The sequence below is a fragment of the Notolabrus celidotus genome, chromosome 13 (assembly GCF_009762535.1).
Source record: "Notolabrus celidotus isolate fNotCel1 chromosome 13, fNotCel1.pri, whole genome shotgun sequence".
NCBI lineage: Eukaryota > Metazoa > Chordata > Actinopteri > Labriformes > Labridae > Notolabrus > Notolabrus celidotus.
Genome location: NC_048284.1, coordinates 20,442,002 through 20,464,126, shown reverse-complemented (window position 1 = coordinate 20,464,126; position 22,125 = coordinate 20,442,002). Strand labels below are relative to the sequence as shown.

The 22,125-nt window shown below is 38.3% G+C and overlaps 1 protein-coding gene across 2 annotated transcripts in view; it reads left to right on the top strand.

Moving 5' to 3' along the window:
* Positions 1 to 20,154, top strand: part of itpkb (inositol-trisphosphate 3-kinase B) — a 34,672-nt gene extending 14,518 nt beyond the window's left edge. For both annotated transcript variants that reach the window (XM_034700030.1, XM_034700031.1), the window contains exons 6-12: positions 10,098 to 10,197; positions 10,284 to 10,321; positions 11,399 to 11,574; positions 12,478 to 12,682; positions 13,784 to 13,885; positions 14,320 to 14,391; positions 17,142 to 20,154. In XM_034700030.1, the coding sequence (XP_034555921.1) occupies positions 10,098 to 10,197; positions 10,284 to 10,321; positions 11,399 to 11,574; positions 12,478 to 12,682; positions 13,784 to 13,885; positions 14,320 to 14,391; positions 17,142 to 17,351 (903 nt within the window). In that variant the 3' untranslated portion in view covers positions 17,352 to 20,154. The remainder of the gene's footprint in view (positions 1 to 10,097; positions 10,198 to 10,283; positions 10,322 to 11,398; positions 11,575 to 12,477; positions 12,683 to 13,783; positions 13,886 to 14,319; positions 14,392 to 17,141) is intronic.
* Positions 20,155 to 22,125: the final 1,971 nt, after the last annotated feature.

Below are 22,125 nucleotides of genomic sequence, written 5' to 3'. Positions count from 1 at the left end.
AACATGGATCTGTCCCTCCTCTTTAATAGTCTGGATTTAATCTAATCCCTCGACAAAAGGGGAGATTTTTCTTGTGCTGATCTTGACTGGACAAAAACGAACTTTCATTTGCTGAACTGTAACTCAGCACACACGCACACGCACACACACACACACACGCACACACACACTGTGTTTGTACTGCAGTGGAAAATCTTCACTACCACGGCGGCCGGCTGCTTAGCAACCCTGTGACGTCAAACCGAGTTTCCCTCTCACAGCTGTGTGTGTGTGTGTGTGTGTTTGTTTGAGAGAGAGAGAGACAGAGAGAGTCTAAGTTCAAGTGTGTGTGAAAAAGTGCCTGCTTGCTTCACTGTGAGGAGGGGAAACACCGGTCAATTCTTAATTTGGTGTTTCTGCATGAGGTTTGCCCGTGACAGCTCGCTCGTTAAAGACGTTGCACAGCCTCGAGAAGTCAAGTCGCCCTGCTGCTGACATCTTGGTTAAAAGAGTGTCTACTGTCAAGTCCAGAGCAGAAGTCAAGTGTGGTTTCACACGGTTTCAGAGCTCTCAGAAACACACGCACTCTGCGTGAGGAAACCCTGCTTAATGCTAATACAATGCTTGTTCATGAAAGACTCGTGTGAATGTTACACTTCTCTTGTATCTTATTTCATTTCTGCACAGAAACAGTTTACTCTTCACAAATTGCCAGCAACGGAAGCACAAACATTTAACAAACAATAAAAAAAACTAAGTGAGAAAACAAGGAAACAAAAAGAAGAAAAAACATGCAAACAGAAAAGAAGAAAAAAGGAACAAAGATAACAGTGCGAAAAAAAAGGAAAAGTGAGAAATATACAAAAAAGCAGAAATCCAAATGAAAAGCAGAAAAACAAAATTTAAAAACAAGAAAAGAAGAAAAAGCAAGCAATATAAAGGCTTACAATTCTCAAGAAAAGATTGAACAAATAAAACAAAATTAAGGTTTGTACTGTTTGTATTATGTATTATGTTAAGGGTGAGTCGTTCCCCCCCTTACTTCATTTCATTCTACACCAGATTTTGTAAGCTGATGTGCTGATATTGCCGCATAAGAATGTCATGTGAGATTTGTAATTAATGCAAAAAAAAACCAATAAAAGACAGTTGAAATAAAACAAAATTAAGGATAAAGAAAAGAAAAAAAAAAAAAACCAAAACAAACAAAAATAACTGGAAAACGAAAAAAATAAAAGCTAAAATTGAAAAAGATCTAAAACAAAAAATCCCAAACAAAAAACAAGCAAAACCCCCCCCCAGTATAAATATAATAAGTAAAAGAAGGAAAAAGAAAAAAGAACAACTTGAGGCAATTTAAGTGCAAACGGAGTACGAATGGTTACACTTTTAAATGTAGGCTTAACAAAGCCTTTACAGTAAGGGTTAACTAATAAATCAATAAATGTTCTAGTCTTTCTAAAAGTACAAAAAGTCTGTGTTCAATTGAGCATTCATTCTCTTACTGCAGAGAGGATGAACAAGATTAACAGGGCTGTTTGTTGAATTAAATTCAAGGTTTATAGAGTAGAGATCTAAATTGAGATTAGCTCTTTAATGTTTCCTCGTGACCTGAATTTGGTGCTTTATCTGACTTGAGTTTGAAGTTAACTGAGCAGCCACATCACAAACATCTAACCCCTTCTTCCTCCTTGGTTGTCCCTTTTTCTCGACTTTATATAACCGTCCAGCCTGCCTCTGTTGCTAAGAGATTCATCAGGCACCATCCAAGCATCTAGTGCACGTTGTTTAGCCTGCTTCACACTCCATGCAGTCTCATTTAGTCTGTGTGTGTTTTCATTGCTTGTGCCTCTCAGTCTAAACTTTGCAGACTCAGACAGTTGCAGTATTTGTATCTGCGAGGGGACCTTGTGGTGAGCGATATCAGGCTTGTTGTTTCCTCAGTGCTTCTCCGTCAAAAAAAACATCAGCATGCATCAGTGTCTCCCTCGCTGCTTTTTTACAGTGCACATTTGTAACTGAGAGTTACCCCTTGACCCAAGTTTTTCTTCTTGTTTTCACCTCTCTCTGCCTCTTTGCATTCCTCCCTGCATGCAAACCAGTGAAATGGTCACCCTGCTTAACCCTAGTTTTTAAATTTAAAACATAAAACTTAGGATTATTTAACATACTGTGCGTATGTATTTAACACACACTTTACATACATGCACTTCTTGAAGATAAATATTATCAAGGTGCCAATTCAATCATTCAGCTAAATGCTTCTTTTTTCCTCTCTGCTCTTTCAGTTGTTTATAGAGGGCAAGGCCTTTTTTCTCTCTCTCTCTCTTTTGTTTGTAGTCAGCGGCGGATGTGGAAAATACTGTCGCTGAGGCAAGCGGCACTCCCCCCCCACTTCCTGTCTGCAAGAAGTTCCTTGTCTTACAGTTTCCTCCCTCTCTCTCTCTCTCCCTCTCTCTCTCTCTCTCTCTCTCTCCCTCCCCCTCCCTCTCTCCCTCCCTCTCTCTCTCTCAATGGAAACTTCACTGTTTTTCCTGCTCTCTCTCTGCTTGTCATCCAGCTGGTCTGGGAAAAAGAGATAGCAGAGACAGAGAGGCAGGCGGAGAGCAACGATCCAGAAAAAAGATGAGAGAGATGCACGAGCGATGCAGCAGAACAAAAGAGAGGGAGAGAGATACAGAGGGAGGGAGAGAGAGTGTGGGTCGACTCTTGCCAATTCATACTATGCATGAAGTGTTATTCGATGTTCACATTCATTCTTATGTTTGCTTAGTCAAGACCAGTACAACTTTTGAATTATTTTTAACACCATTGTAACCAAACAAATGGAGGAAATGAGCTGGCTTCATCACAGACGGAGGTGTCTGAATGGTAACGCCGACATCAACCTCATGAGACTGAAGAGTTGAAGGTCGGGGTATGCTTGAAGGGAATATTTCTTGCATGGTGGAGACAATTATTTCCTTCTGTTGGTGACTTGTGATTGATTTAGAAATAACCAGTGGTGGACAAAGTACACGTCTTCATTACTTTAAGTCAAAGTATAGATACTCCTGGTCAAGTATTACTCCAATACAAGTGAAAGTTGCTGTCAAATTATTACTTGAGTTAAAGTACTGAAGTACTTTTCTAAAATACTTAAGTATTCAAAGTACTTCTTAAAAGATCTCAAAATGTTGTATTTTCACAATACATGAGTGCAGTTAAGAATACATAGGATACAATATGTTACATTATGTTTATTTTAGAAACCATTACTTTAAATCTGTAAAAACTATACCATGGAATAAAAACAGCAACTAAGTTACTCCAAGCACAGACACCTTAGATTGAAATGTTCAGCTGGAATGAAACAAATGTTACGTAGCTCAACACGCTTTCTCAGGTTGGACGGTGAATTTTTGTTTGTTTGGGCAGAGTGGGAAACAGGGCGAACATTTCAAATGATACGTATCATTCTTCATTTCAAAAACCTCTAACACAGACTGAAGATATAGCCATGGGTGCTCAGGTGGAGAATTATAGCCATCATTACCACCTCTAAATGAACTGCCTGATCTCAGTGATGCTCTCTGTTTGCTCCACGTTCAACCGTGTGATCAGATTTCAGATAAGAGAAGGAAATTCATGAGCTGACTTCAAAGCAAAAGTAGTGAGTAACTAGAGCATTGATAGAAATGTAGTGGAGTAAAAAGTACAATAATTGTCTTCTAAATGTAGTGGAGTAAAAGTCATAAGTTTCCCCCCAAAAAATAATACTCAAGTAAAGTAAAAATAATCAAAAACTGTTCTTAAGTACAGTACTCAAGTAAATTTACTTTTTACTGTCCACCACTGGAAAATACACAGTTATAACACAGTTATAAACTCTAAAATATAGAACCTGGCATCACCAATGTAAGGATTAATCTTCTGGAGTATATCCTACTAGTTATAACAATGATATGATTGGTATAACCATTAGGCCTCATTACCACACACCTTCTTCCATTTCAACAGACGCTTTTGATAACATAACTCTATCAAAGAAGGCTGTCATCAGTAACGCCCGGCTGTAATCAGAAAAGAATGCACACCTGATGAAGTGAAATAAAAAAGTTAGATCTCAGATCTGAGGGGGGAAATATCCTGAGACACAAGAGATACCAACCATATCTGAACTGACTTTTCATAATCAATACAATTTGACTCAGAGTGTCTTCTAATATCATTCCGCTGTTAAAAAACATCATCTGAATGCATGAAAGAGCCGTTTTTTTTATCTACATGTCACACATTGAAACACATTCATGCAAATTCTTACTATCACAGACTGTCGTCACCCGCCAGCTGTGAGATGAGACTTTCAAAAGCTTCTGTCAGAATATTATGTGAGAGAACATGCTCAAATTTATGGAAGTGTAGGGGTTAGTTTTTCTGCATAAATACTTTGGAGTACTTGATGATACACTGTTTCCCCTAAAGAAGCTGAGCTATGAGCATCCTGTGCTGATTAGGATGTTTCCTTTAGTGTTTTTGAGAGCTTGTGTTGTCATATCTGACACAATATCTGCCTAGCACATACACATAACAGAAAGTCTTACCCTGGACAAACATATAAGGTTACACAAACATGTACAGGTAGAAAAACATGTCCCAAGGGAAAGGTTCGGTCTCTTTGTTGTCTTTACTAAGCCTCAACGCATTTCCATCACACACACACACACACGCTCACTTCCATCTGTGTCTTTCAAATGTTGTGACCTCAGTGAAAATTTGCATGTCCAGATTGTTTGCCCCCTGTTTTGCCAATCAAATGACCCACAATTGTTTACACTCTCCGACACACACACACACACACACACACACACACACACACACACACACACACACACACACACACACACACACGTGTAAATCTTGCAGGGCATAGAAAGAGAAGAGTCTGAGGTTTTCAAAGCACAGAGAGAGACACACGGAGAGTTTGGGATGCCTTTACAGGAGAACTGGACAGATAATCAGTCTTGTTAGATTGTCACCTCCATCATCAGCCATAATGTGGTCAGCATGGCTGTGCTCAGGGTGGAGCGTGGTTTTGTCAGTTGGAGCCATCTTTATCATAACCATCATCCACCTGCGTACCAGCCACCTTCAGGTACTTCACTTGTATTTACTGTCACAGGAAGCTTTAAATACCTGGATTTAGTCTTTGTTTGGTGCACTCTGGCAGCTATGCTTTTGCAGTCTGATTTTATTGGGCTAATAATAATGTTACTCATGGTTGCAGACTAGTGTTTCTTTTTCATTGCACACAAACCAAACTTCTCTCTTCTTCTCCTCCTCTCATTGCATTTTCTTTACACCCTTCACAATGTGACTACGTGCCCACATTTGAGACAGTCCAGACTTTCTCTTTCTGTTTCTCCAGCTGTGAGTGGGCAGCGTGGAGGATGGATGACAGTCTGAGTTGACAGAGAAACTGCAGACCCTGGATACTAGCAAGCTTTAGTATCATGCGTTTCCTCTGCAGCTTATTGGTGGAAAGATGGTGGGAAAAATGTGATGGGGAACACCATTCTGTTTGTCTAAATTATGCTTTGTTTCTGCTTCTTTTAAGCCTTTATTTATTCAGGTAACTTATGTTTGTACTTAAATCTAAAAGCTGTTCTTTATGTTTTACAAAATACCTGTGTCTGCAACTGTGCCCAAAATAAATAATAATAAAAAAATACCATTATTTCCACCACTACTGTGGCACCAGATAATCTGAGGGTAGTTGATCTCTAGGCTAAGCTTTCTCTGACCGCATCTAAGTGGTGAACAGCTTTCACAATCTAACCAAGCATCCATCTACACTGCGAAAATTCTAACTTTGTCTAAATTTCCAATTAAAATGTCTCATTGTAATGAATGTAATAAAAATCACATTCACCTGACAGGTCCAGAAATAAGTCTCAAAAATAAGTTCAAAAAACAAAATCAAACAAAATATTCTGTACAAGTTTCTTGAAATAAGTAGTATATATATTTTCAAAACTCAAAATTGGGTATCTTATTTCTAGTATAAAATGTCTTTTTAGACTTAATAAGCCACATTCTCCAAACAAGTCCAGAAAAATCTCATTTAAAGATACTAAAAGCCACAAAGTAGACCTGAATTGCTTGTAATAAGAAAAAAAATCTGCCAATGGAATCAGAAAAACGTATCATTAAAGTGTCTTGATATAAGAATAACGTTTTAATTCAAGAAACTTTACAAGTACACTTATCTTATTCCAATGGCAGAATTATTTTTACCCATTAGATGCAATTCAGGCCCTAATTATGGCTTGTATAATCTTAAAATAAGACATGTCTCTTGACTTCTCAGATGAATGTGGCTTATTTTAAGTCTAAGAAGATAATTTTGACCTGAAATAAGACATAAACACTTGCTTAGTTTTGAGTTCTTGCAGTGTAATGGCAATTTTTTTTATTGTGAATGCTCATGCTGTGCAAACAATGAATTTATCATTCATTTTCCATCCCTAGTTTTTACAATTAAAATAACAAAATAATTTATTTGTAAGGCAAATTTTAAATCAAAGTTTTAGTGTGTTTTATATAAAAATACAAAAAAAACTAACATAATAAATCAAAGAATTGAAGAGTTGAGGAAAAAAACACCATAAAAGACAAAAGTTAAACATACTAAAGCAGTATTAAATAAAAGCTGTTTAATAAAATGGGTTTGTAGGAGAGATTTAAGAGATGACACTGATCTTACAAGCCTTATTTCCTCTGTTCCACGGCACAGAAGCTCCAAGAAAGAAGGCATAGTCAACTTTTGTCCTGAGCCTGAACTGTGGATAAAATGGCCTTACTGTTGCTTTAAATATCACGCTGTGACCTCAGCTAAGAAAAGTTTGAAACAATATTTACCTGGTTTTGCCAAACAATTGCTGCTGATTGACCCCAAAGCAATGGTGATTTTTTTTTCAACAGCAAAAGCAATGCCAGGGACAACCTGATCACACACAAATCAATCTGTGAAAATGAAACCCGGCAAATTACATCTCTGCCTGTTGACACTGACAAAAACATTATCGTCATTTTCAGGCTTGTCTTGAGAGCTGAGAAATAATGACAGACATCAGGGACAGAGAGCAGCCTGAGGAGCTACTGGGCCCCAAACTATCCCCAAATTACTATGTCCTGTTTGAATAACCACCTGTTCACTGTACATTATCCCTTACATAACGTGGGGCTAACCCTTTCTGTGCCTTCAAAGCCAACAGTCAAATCTCAAAGTCAGACCTGAAGCCAGCAGATGTGCTCGGTGAAATTGATCCGTATCAAAGAAATCAACGGAAAGACTTCTACGTTCCAAAATGTTCTTTCAAACTGTTCACTTCTTACGTTGTTAAAGGAAAATGCTGACAAACCTTCTTATCTCCCTGTTTCTCATTTCAGCTGACCCACCTCGCACTCAGTTTCCACCATGTGACCTGTACGTGTGTGTGTGTGTGTGTGTGTGTGTGTGTGTGTGTGTGTGTGTGTGTGTGTGTGTGTGTGTGTGTTTCACTTTGTGTAGGAGCACTTTTTTTTCTCTCATTCCTTCAGTGGTGCAAAGACAAACCCCTCATGTGACCCTGTGAGAGAGAGGAGAGTGAGAGTGTGTGTGTGTTTGAAGGTGTGTGTGTCAATGTGTGTGTGCATGCATTTAACCATAGATAGTCATGCTAACAGCTGATGAATTTTCATCAGGTCCAGATTATGCGACATGGGTTATATATCTCCTTCTATGGTCGTCTCATCTCTTATCTCACCCGTCCTCTCCTCTCCTCTCATTTCTCCTCTTCTTCCTCTTCTTCTTCTTCTTCTTCTTCTTCTTCTCCTCTCGGGTTATTTGTAGACATAATATTATGTTTCCTGGCATTTGCAGAATGAGGAGAATCTTCTGAGTGACATCACATAGTTAACATGAAGAGAGCAGAGCTTTTGCACCTGGAAACGTCTACAGAAATATTATTGAGCTGAATGTGGCCTCACTTACGGATGAATCATACATCCATTTTCATGTGAATAGGACTGATGAGTAGATGTTTTGTATAAAAATCAATTATGAGAGATGTATAAAGCACATCTGATGTGTTTCTAAGGGAGAGGATGTCTTGTTTTCCTCTAATTTTCTGTCACAGTGTGTCACAGGCGAGCATTGTTCAAACCCACAGAACAAGACAGCTGGAGATTTTCCATCTGATGTAATGCTGCAGGCACACAAAAACATGTCATTTGTTTTCCTCCTTTATTCAACAAGAGGATACATTACTGGAGAAAGTTCACGAGCTGTTGCAACATGTAGCAAAATCAGCACCTTGTAATGTAAGCAGAAGAACCACACAGATAGTTTAGCATTGAACCCTCCTGTTATGTTCGTTTCTCTGGAACAGCAATAATGTTCCTGGGTCAATTTGATTTGGGCATATTTAATTATCCAAAAGTGTCAGAACCCCAAAAAATCCCAATACACATTCTTTTAAATCTAATTTTTAACTCCATTACTAACCAGTTACATCAATATTTGGTCCATTGGTGTTCTTTAATTCTCACAGATCATGGTTCAATGAGGATAACTCACTCGTTTTCATTAAAATTTATGTTTAAACTTTTTTAATATACATGGGAAAGCCCTAAATATCAATCAATCAATCAACCTTTATTTATACTTGAGAGATCATTGAGGGGCAACCCTCATTTACAATGATATCGAGTCATTTACAGTGACATTTAAAAAACAAACAACAATGCATCAAGAGTATCAAAAGTCATCAAATAGGATATTTTTTTTATTTGGATATAAAAACAATTAAAAGATCAAATAAAATAATACAAATAAAAGGAGGTGTATGGGATTGACTATAAAAGCACTAACATAGGAAGAGCCGCTGGTTAAAATGATACTATAAATATACTGAATCTGAATAATAAATAAAATATAATAGTTTTACATGACATAGATTTTTGTTGATTTTATTTTACATTTTGAATTCATTTTTTTTTTTATGAAGTAATGTTGATAAATTAACATGACACTTTTTCTGTCACATGCTGCCCACATTTGTGTGCTGCATTTAGCTGGTTTGGAAGGCATATATTCCCTAAAATAGACTTTAAAAAGGGTCAATTTGACCAGCAACATAACAGGAGAGTTAAGGACGGTCTGCAGTTGGAGAAAGTTCTTTCATGTCATGTTTCTGCTCATCTCAAACATCAAACTGTCCCACTTCTCGTTCTTCAAATATTTGTCCAGCTTCTCATGTGCTCATCATGTAAACCTCACTGTTTGGTGTTACGACAGAGACAAACAAAGACTTCAAGATGACTGTCTTCAGCTGTTAAATATTGATGCATCTGTTTGTTGAAAGCCTTTGATCCCAAAGACGGAGAGCTGGAGAAAACAAGAACTTCACTTAAAACAAGCTTAGGTCGACTAGATAAAAGCTGCTGTGGCTGCTGGAGGAGTTAGTGTGAGTTGTGTGTGTGTGTGCGAGTGAGTTCATTTGTGTGTGCATGGCAGGAGTCCCGCAGTTCAATTCATGCCAGGGACAGGGAGAGCCCTTGGTAAAACTGTGTGCATGAGTGTGTGTTAATGTGTGTGTAACCAGGGGAAACCCCAGCCTTGTCCTCCAGTGTTTAGTTGAAGCGTCTAAAACAGCTAAAGAAGGAAAAAAGAGAGGGAGTGGGAGAAGCTGGCAGAGAGAGATTGAAAACAGCTCCCTCGGGGTCAGGGATGCCCCACTGTGTGTGTTTGTGTGTGTTTTTGTGTGTGTTTAAAGACTTGTTTATTCCTAGCCATCCAAAAAAGGTCTAAATAAGTTGAAAGTTTTAGAGGATGAATGAAGCTAGTGACACTCTTGTTTCCTTGGTGATATTTGGCTAACATCACACTGATATTTGGGGGATTAAGCTTGTAGTAGACTGTTTATGTTTTCAAAGAATTGGTAAACTCTGAGTCATACTATCATTGTTTATTATGTCTATTAAGTCTCCAAAGACAAGTTAAGCTTGGGTTTATCAAGTAGAAATATTTTTGATAATGGTGTATCATGCCAAGGGATAATTACACATATGTTGTGTGTTTATGTTTGTGATTGTAGCACAAATCCTGGAAGAAGATTAAGAACATGGTCCATTGGTCACCGTTTGTCATGTCGTTCAAGAAGAAATATCCCTGGATACAACTGGCTGGACACGCAGGTAAGTAGACACGTCAATGACACTGATTATAACACTCTTTGTGAAGTGAAAAATGTCTGCTGCAAAGTTTATCTTTTCTGTTTCAGGGAGCTTCAAGGCAGGAGCCAACGGCCGTATACTGAAAGTAAGACTTTGTTATTGAAAATCAACATGAAAGAATGTAAATGTTTGTAAAAAAATATATATATAACCTATGACAGTTTAAGACCTGACAGTGCTAGACTTTGTATAAGCCTGCTATAGGTTTCTGTGTGTTGAGCAAGACAGTATATGAAAACCTGCTGACAGGATGTCAAGGCTAACTGGGGGAGGCTGGTATCATCCACATGGTAAACAAAGACAGCATTGTGCTTAATGAATCACAAGGAATAGAATATATATACAGCACAGCTTGTTCTTCCTTTAAATATGGTTGGGGCATTAGTGGGAGTGTTCAGTCTTGTCTTCCTTGACTTTGTCAGACCTATTCAAACATGTGTCGTCTGAATAGGTCTGACCTTGAGGCTTTTGTGTATACAGGAAAGACAGTTTGTATGGAGAGCAAACACAAGTGGAACATAATCCGCAGCAACAACAACAACGCCTCCCATTGGTGGTAATCTAGGGACAATGCATCCATCTTTATGAACAGATATAGTACAAGTGCAGCTAACAAGCAAAAACAATGCTTGACCCTATGGACAAAGAAAATAAGCATTCAGATTTCCTGACTTCCTGGAATGCATCATAAATCACCAATGCAACCGCTGTCCAAAAAAACAAACATCTCAAAAGTTGTTTTTCCTCCTCTTGAGGACAGACCTGATGAAGCTTGCATTTTTACTTTTTACTAATCTACATACCTGCTAATCTGAAGTAAGCCAGAGTGAAGCTTTTGTGTGACTTACTATTAACAGTGAAGCTGAGACTCACCTGAAGCAAATGATAGTAGTTCTTCTGTGTGGGATGTGATGAACCAACAAATGAAAGCGTTTAAATTTTAGTCATATCCTGAGGGGTTTATATCCATTGTCCATCCATTGGTTGTGCTTAATTAGTGTGACTGAGTAAATACAGTCTCAAACGCGCATGGAAATGGACGGTGAATATTCACCTAACAGTTGCTGAGAAATGCACTGGTTTAGGAAAGTTGCACACATTTCTGATAGTGAATCAGTTTGTCTCTGTAGAGGGATATTAACTCTGTGTTGATTTCTTGTAGAAACACTGTGACTGTGAGCAGCGCTGTTTGTCCCTCCTGATGAAGGACGTTCTTCGACCGTACGTCCCTGGTTACCATGGAGACGTGGAGAAGGATGGACAAAAATACAACCAGATGGAGGATCTGTTGGCCGAGTTTGACTTCCCGTGTGTGATGGACTGTAAGATGGGAGTGAGGTGAGAAAAACATCAATAAGTAGTCGGCAAGGGGAGAAGGTTTCAGAAGTGCCTCTTAGTTTTTTTACATGTTGTACTTTTTGAGACTTTTACATCAAACTACAAACATGTATGTGTCTCATTAAGTTGTTTTAAAATATGCATGCTAATGATAATACATATACCCTTATGTGGACAAAATACATTGCTTAGATATAGAAGAAGGCAAAACTGCAGCAGCAAAGTGTGACAGGACAACAAACCCAAGCATTCACACCTTTATTTGGAGTTAAAACCTCAAATGTAAACATGAAAAGGTGTTAAAGTGTCTTCATTTGTTATTATTGCTGTCTTACATGCTTACAAAAATTGAACTACGGTGAGTCCCTTTGGTCAGAAAGTTTGGGACCATTTTCAAATTGCCCTTTGTTTTTCTCTTAGAGATGAAATAATCTCATGGTTCATGTTTTCAGCTCTGTCGCTATATTCTCAGGTATAATAATGCCTTAATAACAAATAGAAATTATGGTCACTACTAATATATTTTAAAATAATTGTTCTCCTTTAGAGTTCTTTTAGGGGAATTTTATGTCTTTAAAAATATGTTTTATTTCTTTATCTTAACTTTTGTGTTTTTATTCACTGCCTGTTTTATTTTGCTGCCCATGCAAAGCAGTTAGTAACTTGTTTTTTTTAACCTCTTATTTGAAGGGTAATCTCTTTGAGATTAGGAACATATAGTGAGAAGGTGAGTTATTCTCCCTTGAGGGTCTTAAACTGTTGAACAACCCTCTAAATTGTACAGCAGACTACCTCACGCCTCTATGTGGTGCTATATGAGATATGTATCGTCCTCACATGTCCCTTCTCACATCTCTCATCCCTCCTGTCGTCTTCTGAGTACTGTTTCTTCTCTCCCCTCAGGACCTACCTTGAGGAAGAGCTGACTAAAGCTCGTAAGAAGCCCTCCCCAAGACCTGACATGTACCAGAAAATGATCGAGGTCGACCCTGAGGCGCCGACGCCCGAAGAGAATGAGAAGAAAGTGGTGACCAAACCCCGGTACATGCAGTGGAGAGAGACCATCAGCTCGACAGCCACCCTGGGATTCAGGATAGAGGGAGTCAAGGTAAGACTTAACAATGTGTGTGTATATGTGGCCTTCCTTCCCTCCTTTCTTACACAGCGTAGTGTGTGTGTGTCTGTTTGTAAGGGTGTGTGTGTGTGTGTGTGTGTGTCCTTCAGGGGCAGGGGCGCACTTCCTGTTTTGGACAGAAACTTCCTCTGAAGTAAACGTTAGTGCAGGAGTTCCTTTGTCAGACATGAGGTCTGTCCATGGCAGCTCTATATGCCTCAGCATCTGGCGCTGACATTACGCACACACACACACACTCACAAACACACACACGCGCGCGTGCGTCTCTGTGTCCGCTGTCTTTATTTTAAGAGGTTGTGGCTATATAAGGACATTCATTACAACAGACCTCCCGGCGGTCTGTTGCCATGACTGTGAGGGTTATCCCCAGAAGCAGACTTGTGTGTGTGTGTGTGTGTGTGTGTGTGTGTGTGTGTGTGTGTGTGTGTGTGTGTGTGTGTGTGTGCTCACTTAGTTAATATGGATTTAGATCATATGAGCTCTTATATATGGACAAAGCCTTTGGTAATCAGGTATGATGTGTGTGTATGTGAAACAGAGAGAGCATTTGCTGGACTCTAACCTGAACCATGAAGGAAAAATATAACTCCAAAGATAACCGTGTTGCTGGGCAGCAAGCAGCAGTGAACTAACACTCTGGTTGGCGATCACTACAGGTAATGTCTCTGATGGTGCTATATGAGTAATTCTTACAGTTCATAGACTACACATAAAGTTGGATGATGAGTCTCTTCCTCTCCAGGCGCTGCATGTTCACTTAGAAGCCAGTGTCTGCGCAACGGTTGGGTATCATTCCAACTCTATCGATGAAAGACCCTTCATGGCTTTGGAGCTCAAACTCTAAAAATACCCCACATTTCCTCTCCTCTTTGTTTGTTCTATGTTCTCCTCTTTCCTCCCCTCTGCTCCTTCTCCTTCCTTCCTTCCTCTCTGCACTCTGCCACCCTCCCTGCCTTCCCATCTTTACAAGACAACCTGGAGGTTGTAGTTTATGAGGACAAAGATTCAGCGAACCTTCAAACATTGACACCCTTATTTAGATTTTGTCTTAAAATCTTCTCCTCTGCTTTGTAGAAAGAGGACGGGACTGTGAACCGAGATTTCAAGAAGACAAAGACGAGAGAGCAAGTCACCACAGCCTTCCAGGACTTCGTCAAAGGAAACAAGGACATCCTGGTGAGTGTGGTTAAAAATATATCGTGTGTCTGTGTGTTTGTCGTCTGCTTTGACCCCTGTGCGAGACAAAAATCTGATGAGGAACGGAAATAAAAAAGTTCTGAGCTGTTTAAATAACCTCATGGGAAACACACACGAATAAATACACACACACACAAACACACAATGTGACCTTAAGCCTCAAGGGATAAAAGAAAAGGGAAGTCCTTGGGAACTCCCTGGTCTCTCATCTCACAAAAAGACACACACACATACACATATGACTGCATTGTGTATGTGTAAAGGCTTGTAGCAGTGTTTATTGCATTTTTAAATTAATAAGTCAAGACAGGTGTCTGCTTTAGATATATTTACTGTATAATATGAGCCAATTTCATTTGGATACCTCATCAGAAGTTAGCAGAAATATGAAATCTTGTGTTTTTTCCCCCCAGAACTGTTATTTAAGCCGGCTGAAGGAAATCAGAGACACTCTGGAGACGTCCCCGTTCTTCAAAACACACGAGGTACTGACGCACACATCCGACGATAAATACAACGTGACTCTGCTCCTGCTCCTAAAAGACAGAATGACCACACCGATTTAAGCTAGAAAGACAAAAATAAAACAGAAATAACATGAAAATATGTGATATGAGAACTAAAATAAATCAGTGAAAAACTGCTTTCTGACCTCCTGGCTCTTAGTGTGTGGGTTTTAGCAGATGCAACGTTATTTTGAGCTTTGTTGTTTCTTTTCCTCTGCACCATGTGATCTATCACCCGACACATGAAGCTCACAAACTTGTGAAGACACATTTATTTTAGGCTTCATATGATGACCGTGACAGCAGCGTAGACTGATGGATTAAAGCTGATGGACATGTACTCATGTGGTACATTAATCAGACAATCTTAACTAAATTAGTTTATACATATTCAGTATCAGTAACAACAACAGCGGGCTTATATAATGGAGAAATAAAGGACAAATATGACCATCAGCCACAACAAGTATTGAGCAATTCAATGTTTTACAAGTAGCTAGTTAGCTTAATCAATTAATAAATGCATTTAGTCATCTAAGAATAGTTATAATGGGAACTGTGCTTTTATAGATATTCAATAAGCACCTATTTTATGCAAAGTCAACAAAGGCATATGATTAGAATTTAAAATATTAAACATAATTATTTTTTGCTGCTCAGAAATCCTGAGTGTGTCCTTTACATCATTGTTAAAAGTAAAGTAACATAGAAAATCATGGTAAAGTAGAAACTGACTGGGGGACGACGACTAGAGACTTAATCTAAATAAAACAAAAAAATATGCTCACCAACTAGCCACCCGTTTCTTAGAGCAGGGGTTTCCAAAGTGGGGGTCAGGACCCCTTGGGGATGTCGCGAGACACAAATGGGGGGTCGTGAGATGTCTTCCAGAAATTACATTTTTTTTAAGCTGTCTAAAATTGTACATTTTACCCATTATAATGAAAAAATCTGGACAAAAATAGTAGCTAACCTTGAAATAGAACCTTGAAAATAGAAAATGTGATGAGTTTTCTGCCTTTCTTTTTGCCAGATGGCTATATGACAGTCATCTGGCTTTTTTCTTTTACTGAAAGTAGTTTTGATATGTCATGCATTTAGTTAAGAGAGTTTGTGTTTACATTTTCTGAGAAAGTTGGTCGTCATCATTTGTGCATATGGTCTGAGGAAGTTCTAAATTTGTTCGTAGTGTAAGAAAAAATTCAAGTAAGAATATATTGATGAATCCCAGATTTGTGCTTCAAACGTGAGTACGCCCAGTTTAAGCACGTATTTGTGCGTACGCACCGTTAGTGAATGATGCCCATTGTCCGTAGGAATGGAGGCTAGTCAACTTGTGGTAATTTGTCAGATATCTCTATAATCCAAGTACAGTCAAAAGGTCCAGTTGATAACCACACCTCCAAATCTTCACCAATATTGACACATTCTTTGAATACTTCTGAATAACCTTAAAGTGTATTTGAGTTTTTTCATTGTAGCTAATATTTATTCAGTAGGAGTAGTACCAGGATGAGGTCTCTCGACTGTGCTGAGACATATTAAGCTGGTTAATGTGGATTTTGTGTCTCTGTTTGCCGAAAGCTTAAGATAGCTTTCATCTAAAGGTCATGTTGGGAGTATTTTTCTCAGGTTTTAAAACACACTTAAACTACAAAGTAATACGGATGACTCTTTGATGCCTTCAAAAGCCAACAAGAACTATCAGTGATAAGACTGAGTATTTCTCTGTAGCTGTTGAAATGTCTAAACACAGATTTCCAATGAGTGATACATTTCAGTGTTAAAAAGCAGGGTGAGATCTTATTGATGGAAAAAAGATCTTACACATGTAGAGGACCAAATCAACAAAATCAAAACAAACTGAAAATTCCTGGCAGGATATTTAATTAGCTGGTTGGTGTGAATGGGGGAGAAAAGTTGGGATGATTCTTAGGGCCCATGATTTACACAGGCCCTAAAATAAATTTGAACTTTTGCTGTAGTGAAGTGGGAAAGCCCAATTGTGTATTTTTTTTTCATGGGGTTAAAATCTGGCAGCACCCCTGATTGTACAATCATCACTGGTTAAGATCAGGGGTTCCCAAACATTTCAGCCCGTGACCCCCAAAATATAGGTGCCAAAGACTTGCAACCCCCACTGTCCCTCAAAGTGATTTAATGTGGCTTCATATTTCATTTAGCTGGTCTGCAGAAAATGAATGAACTTGCTGCTATTGAGGCTTTTGTTTAGTAACTATTAACCAACCCTAACCTCAGGAGTTCTGTGTCTACAAGGAACAAAAAAATAATGAACCATTTTTATCAGGAAGTTTTATTTCAAATTGAACTACTATTTTTGTTGATATTTTTGCAATAACTGTTTAAATATGACATTTGAGACAATTAAAAAATATATAAAAAATCCAGAGGGTCCCACCCCACACTTTGGGAACCCCCTGGTTTAGATAACTTACAGAGTGATCCATCTTTTCAGGGTCTCCATGTATCATTACAAAACAAAAGTTAAAAAAAGTCCCAAAAGCCTCAGTGAGGATTTATTTGCTCCAGTTAAGTGTAGTTTGAAGACACTTGGCCTGTCAGTCAAACCCAGTCTGACACACTCTCACGCTAACACATTCCAGCAGATATGAGAGTAAGTAGTTAGCCTAAAAAAACAGGATATGAGGGACACAAATATATAAGCTTCCTGTTTTTTAATTCATCCCATTGTCTGTGTGTCTCTGTAGGTGATTGGCAGCTCCTTGTTATTCGTCCACGACAGCAAGGGACGGGCTAAAGTCTGGATGATCGACTTTGGGAAAACCACACCTCTTCCTGACGGACAGGAACTGACCCACCTTGCATCATGGGTAGAGGGAAACAGAGAAGATGGTTATCTCATTGGACTTGATAGCATGTTGGACATCATTTCTTCCATGGTGAACTCTGACACCTGAAGTCTGAGGCGCTTTGATTTGAACACAGAGTGAAAATTGTTAAACACAAAAACCACTTCCATTCAATCTTTCTTTTCTCCTGGGAACACTTTGGACTTCCTGAATGACTCCCTTGTCTGTCCTCATGTTGGAAACCACATCGTCACATGACAATAGACAGGACAATCCCATCATGGATGACACTTTATTATTCATATCCAGTTTTTCCGGCAGAGATTTTGACTTTTCATAGCTAATGTCAATTATGAAATAAACAATAACCAAGTTCCATTAAGTGCCCAAATAAGCCATTCTTGTCAGTGAGTGCACAGTTAATTTTACTAATTTCTGCCGTGACATGTCAAAATGTCTGCAGTATTAGGACACTTTTACTTTTGATAAAGCTGCAAGACAGACTTTGATGCCACACAATTTAGAGCCTAAAACTGGTGTTATTTAATATTTTTATCATAAACAAATCACATGAAGAGACCAGAAACTGCTTATCCATCTTTAGATATTGCTCAGCCTGTTCCTGCTGAAAACTTATGAAAAGAAAGGCTGATGTTTCCCTTTTGGCTAATCTGCAGGAATGATAATTGAAGCAAAGTAACATAAATGAATGCTGTGTGAAGTGAAGAAGATGGTTACAGAACAACATAAAACAAAGCAGAGAGAAACAAGCTTAACTTTGTCGTCTGCTCTTTCAGGATTTGTCATTCAAATGTCAAATAAGCAAGAGAAAACAGTACATTTGATTAATCCACTGTGAATGTGCAGGTACTGTCAAGTGCTGAGTATCACTCAACAAACTCGAGTCGATGTGAAGCGTCATGAATGTCATCAGACAGAAACAGTTTGCGTTATCAACATGTGTTAAGCTCTTGAGCACAGAGGAACCTGTAGCTACTCAGGCCACGCCATGGGACCAATAAATTGTAGGTTTCAGGATTTGTTTATTATAAGAAGTAAATTACATATCACCAGAATGACTCTTTAGAGCCACTATGTGTACAGTTACTCCAACATATGACCCTGAGTATGTTTTAAATATAATTCTAACATTTCCATCATATAGACCAGCAAAATTAAAAAACAGGTTGTAATCACAGAGAAGTTTACATTTAGTGGCTTTAAAAATGTAGTTCAAATTCCAATATTTAACATAGTAATAGCTCCCCACACTCCATGTCTGTTGACTTAAGCTTAACTCAGATGTCTTAGTCAGTCAATGAATATTTGCCTACTTGTGTGACCTCATCTTAAGCACATTTCCCGTTCCACTTTATAACTAAGTGCACTCCGTCACATTTCCATTGTAAAAGATAGTGCAGTTGAATGTGTTTTTACTAGTGGTAATATTATTTTAGGTGTGGTTCATGGTGGGAAACTATTCTTTTAGCTTTTTTCACCACTGTTCCAGCACTCACACTCATGCTGTTGAAAATAACTCAGATCATCTAAATTAGTCAGACAGGTTTTTGGCAGCACTCATGTTTTCTCCACAGTAATCTGGCATTAACTGGTAATTATGTGGAATGAAATCTCACATCTCACAGTAGATCCTGGATACCACAGAGAGAACGGTCTTTATTTGTAAGATATGTGCAGCCAACATGGCGTCCATCATCATTCTCACACTTTGTTGGGGTTTATTCATAATGTACAGTAAGATATATTAAGTTTGATGTAGTTTTGTACAATTACTTTAGTTTACTCAAACCCTGTGGAACACTTACAGCCATGAACAACCCTATTTAAGCTAAACAGTGCCTTCTTCACATTACAAAGCCAAGTCAGAAAACTGAAAACAGGTTCTCACTTTTAACTGTTACAGTGGAAGTTTCTTAAAAGTCTTAAATGTTGTTTTCTGTACTTAGTCTTAAGGTGCATGTTTACTATCCTCTTAGAGTGAAATCTTACTTTTATTTCATTATGTCCTTATTTATAACATTATATGTTTTAATAGTTAACAGGATACTGTGACGTTTGAATTTTGGCTGTTATGTTATCTTGTTTTCAAGCATGTGTTACAGTATGAGTGGAAGTCAAATTATTGGGAAAGTTGCTAACATTGTGATATATTTAAACCACCAGATGATGTTTGGATTATGATACGCCTCCCTTTATAACTGGGAGTTCAATCATTGAGAGTAAAATAACCTTTTGGGGAGATATGGGATAAAAGGAAATACATAATGTAACAGATTCTTGATGAGCAATAAAAACTAAACAGTATGTAGGTTACACTTCACCCTATATACAGCACATATACACCCTACATAGTTTTCAGCTTATGTTTGCTGTGACAGTAGAGAGAAAAGACAGATTTTTACTCCATGCAGTGCCTTCTAGTAGAACATAGTTTGACATTTTGAGAAATATACTTTTCTCAGCCTTTTTACGTTAAAATGATATCCGAAAGTTGATACAATACGAGCTAAAGATGAAGCATCAAACAGAAGTTAGTTAGCTTAGCCTAGCATTAAGCTTGGAATTGACATAACAAAACAGAACTGGTTGTAAAATTTTAATTTGAGAGTTTAAAAAAATTGGCTAACTTACTCCTTGCAGTCTCTTTGCTAAGCTAGGCTAACAAAGCTGCCAAGTTTAAGAGCTCATTTTTAACTTTTGAGAGTAAACAAGGTAAGGGCATTTCCCACTAATTTCAACCTATACCTTAAAGACCAAACATCTTGGCTTTTGCTTTTGCTCTTCAGTGTGCACTTATGGCGGTTTGTTAGTATCATAATGTTATGGTTTTGCTGGCTTGTGTATTTATTTGGTTTGATCCTTTAAAAAGGTGTGTATTTGGTGAAAAAAATATTGCCTCCTTGAATTATTTCAGATTCTAACCATCCATCAATCAATCTATCCATCCATCCATCCATCCATCCATCCATCCATCCATCCATCCATCCATCCATCCATCCATCCAGTCACAGATTCCACAACGTTACGTTACATCAGGGGTTCCTAAAACTCACCGGCCCCCGACCCACCAAATATTTGCCAAAGACTCCTGACCCCCACTGTCCCTCGAATGTAGCTTCATACTTAATTTAGCTGGTCCGCAAAAAAATGATACACCTACATGCGCATGTGACTGTTTCCTGTGCTGTTATGAAAAAACTGCTGCTACTGATGCTTTTGTTATTGTCAACTAACCCTAACTCTAACCTTAGGGGTCATCTTTGTTGACAAAGAAAGGCAGAAAACCAATGATAAAAATCATTTATTTCAAATTTAGTTACTTTTCCCCCTAATATATTAACAGTAATGGACAAAATATGAAATTTTGGATTATTTAAAGAAAAAAAAAACATCTAGGGACCCCCCAGTGTCCCGACCCCCACTTTGGGAAACCCTGTGTTACATGACTCATGGCTATAAGGACACAGCCTCTTGTCCCGTCCTGAGGAAACCCACAGTGACGTTGTGTTAATGTTGTCGCTGCCTCTTGTTAGCCGCATTAATTGTCGTGTTTGCATGGGGGCCATTTGCCATTCAAATCACATCTGTCCACAACAGCAGGAGCATCCGGAGCTTGTGGGAACGAGAGGACATGACTCAGGAGATGAGAGGTTGTAAGTGGTAAGTTTTTTTTTTTCAATGGAGGGTGAAGGTTAACCCTTAATTCTAAAACATGCAGGTTCTATAGATGTCCCGTCTTTTAGCCCCCCCCCCTATAATATTTGCTGTAAGTGTTGCAAAAAGGATGAATCAGATTACCTTAATGTAAAGCTCCTTGCTTTTAATATGTTCATGCATGACAAAAGCCTTGGTGCACTGACGTATTCACTTCAAAGCTAGTTTGTACATTTTGCCCTCTGCATCAGAGGTTCCCAAACTTTTCAGCCCACGACCCCCAAATTATAGGTGCCAAAGACTTGTGACCCCCAGTGTCCCTCAAAGTGATTTAATGTGGCTTCATTTAGCCGGTCTGCAGAAAATCAGCCCACCTATATGAACATGTGGCTGAGTTTCCTGTGCTGTTATGAATTAACCTACTGCTACTGATGCTTTTGATAACTAACTGTTCACTAACCCCAAACTTAGGAGTCATCTGGCAAAAAGAAAGGCAGAATACTCATTACATTTTCTATTTTCAAGGTTTTATTTCAAGTTAAGCTACTATTTTTGTTGATATTTTTACTATAATGGATAAAATGTACTATTTTTAGATAACTTAGAAAAACAAAACATTCTGGAAGACATCTCACGACCCCCCATTTGTGTCTCGAGACCCCCCGGGGGTCCCTACCCACACTTTGGGAACCCCTGCTCTACATAACAAAATATATAAAGGCATTGTAGCTCTGTGGCACCCTCTGCTGTCACTGTGCTGACACTGCAGTGACACAATCTGCTCAAACAGCTGATGACTCAATGTAACATTTTGACAGGGTTTTCTATACAGACATTTCTCTGCTTTAAGGGCCTGTAGCTTCATCTCTTTTAGTAATGTATGTTCTTTGTAGATACATTATATATATTTATGCTATGAATTAAAGTGCACTTTCCATTCAAAGTAAGGTAATATGAACAGCTGCAAAATCACATTTTTCTTGGTTAAATTAATTGTAAAATGCTAAATTATCAGGCATGCCAATGTTGCTTAACCCTCCTGTTATGTTGTGGGTCAAAATTACCCATTTTAAAGTAAAAAAATGTAAAAAAAAATTTTAAAGGTATTTTTTCGGTATGAAACTTCTATTGCTTGGCTAAAGTAGCTTTATCAACACATACAGTGAAAATGGTTAATTTCACCTTTTTGCAACCCACCCTGAATGTT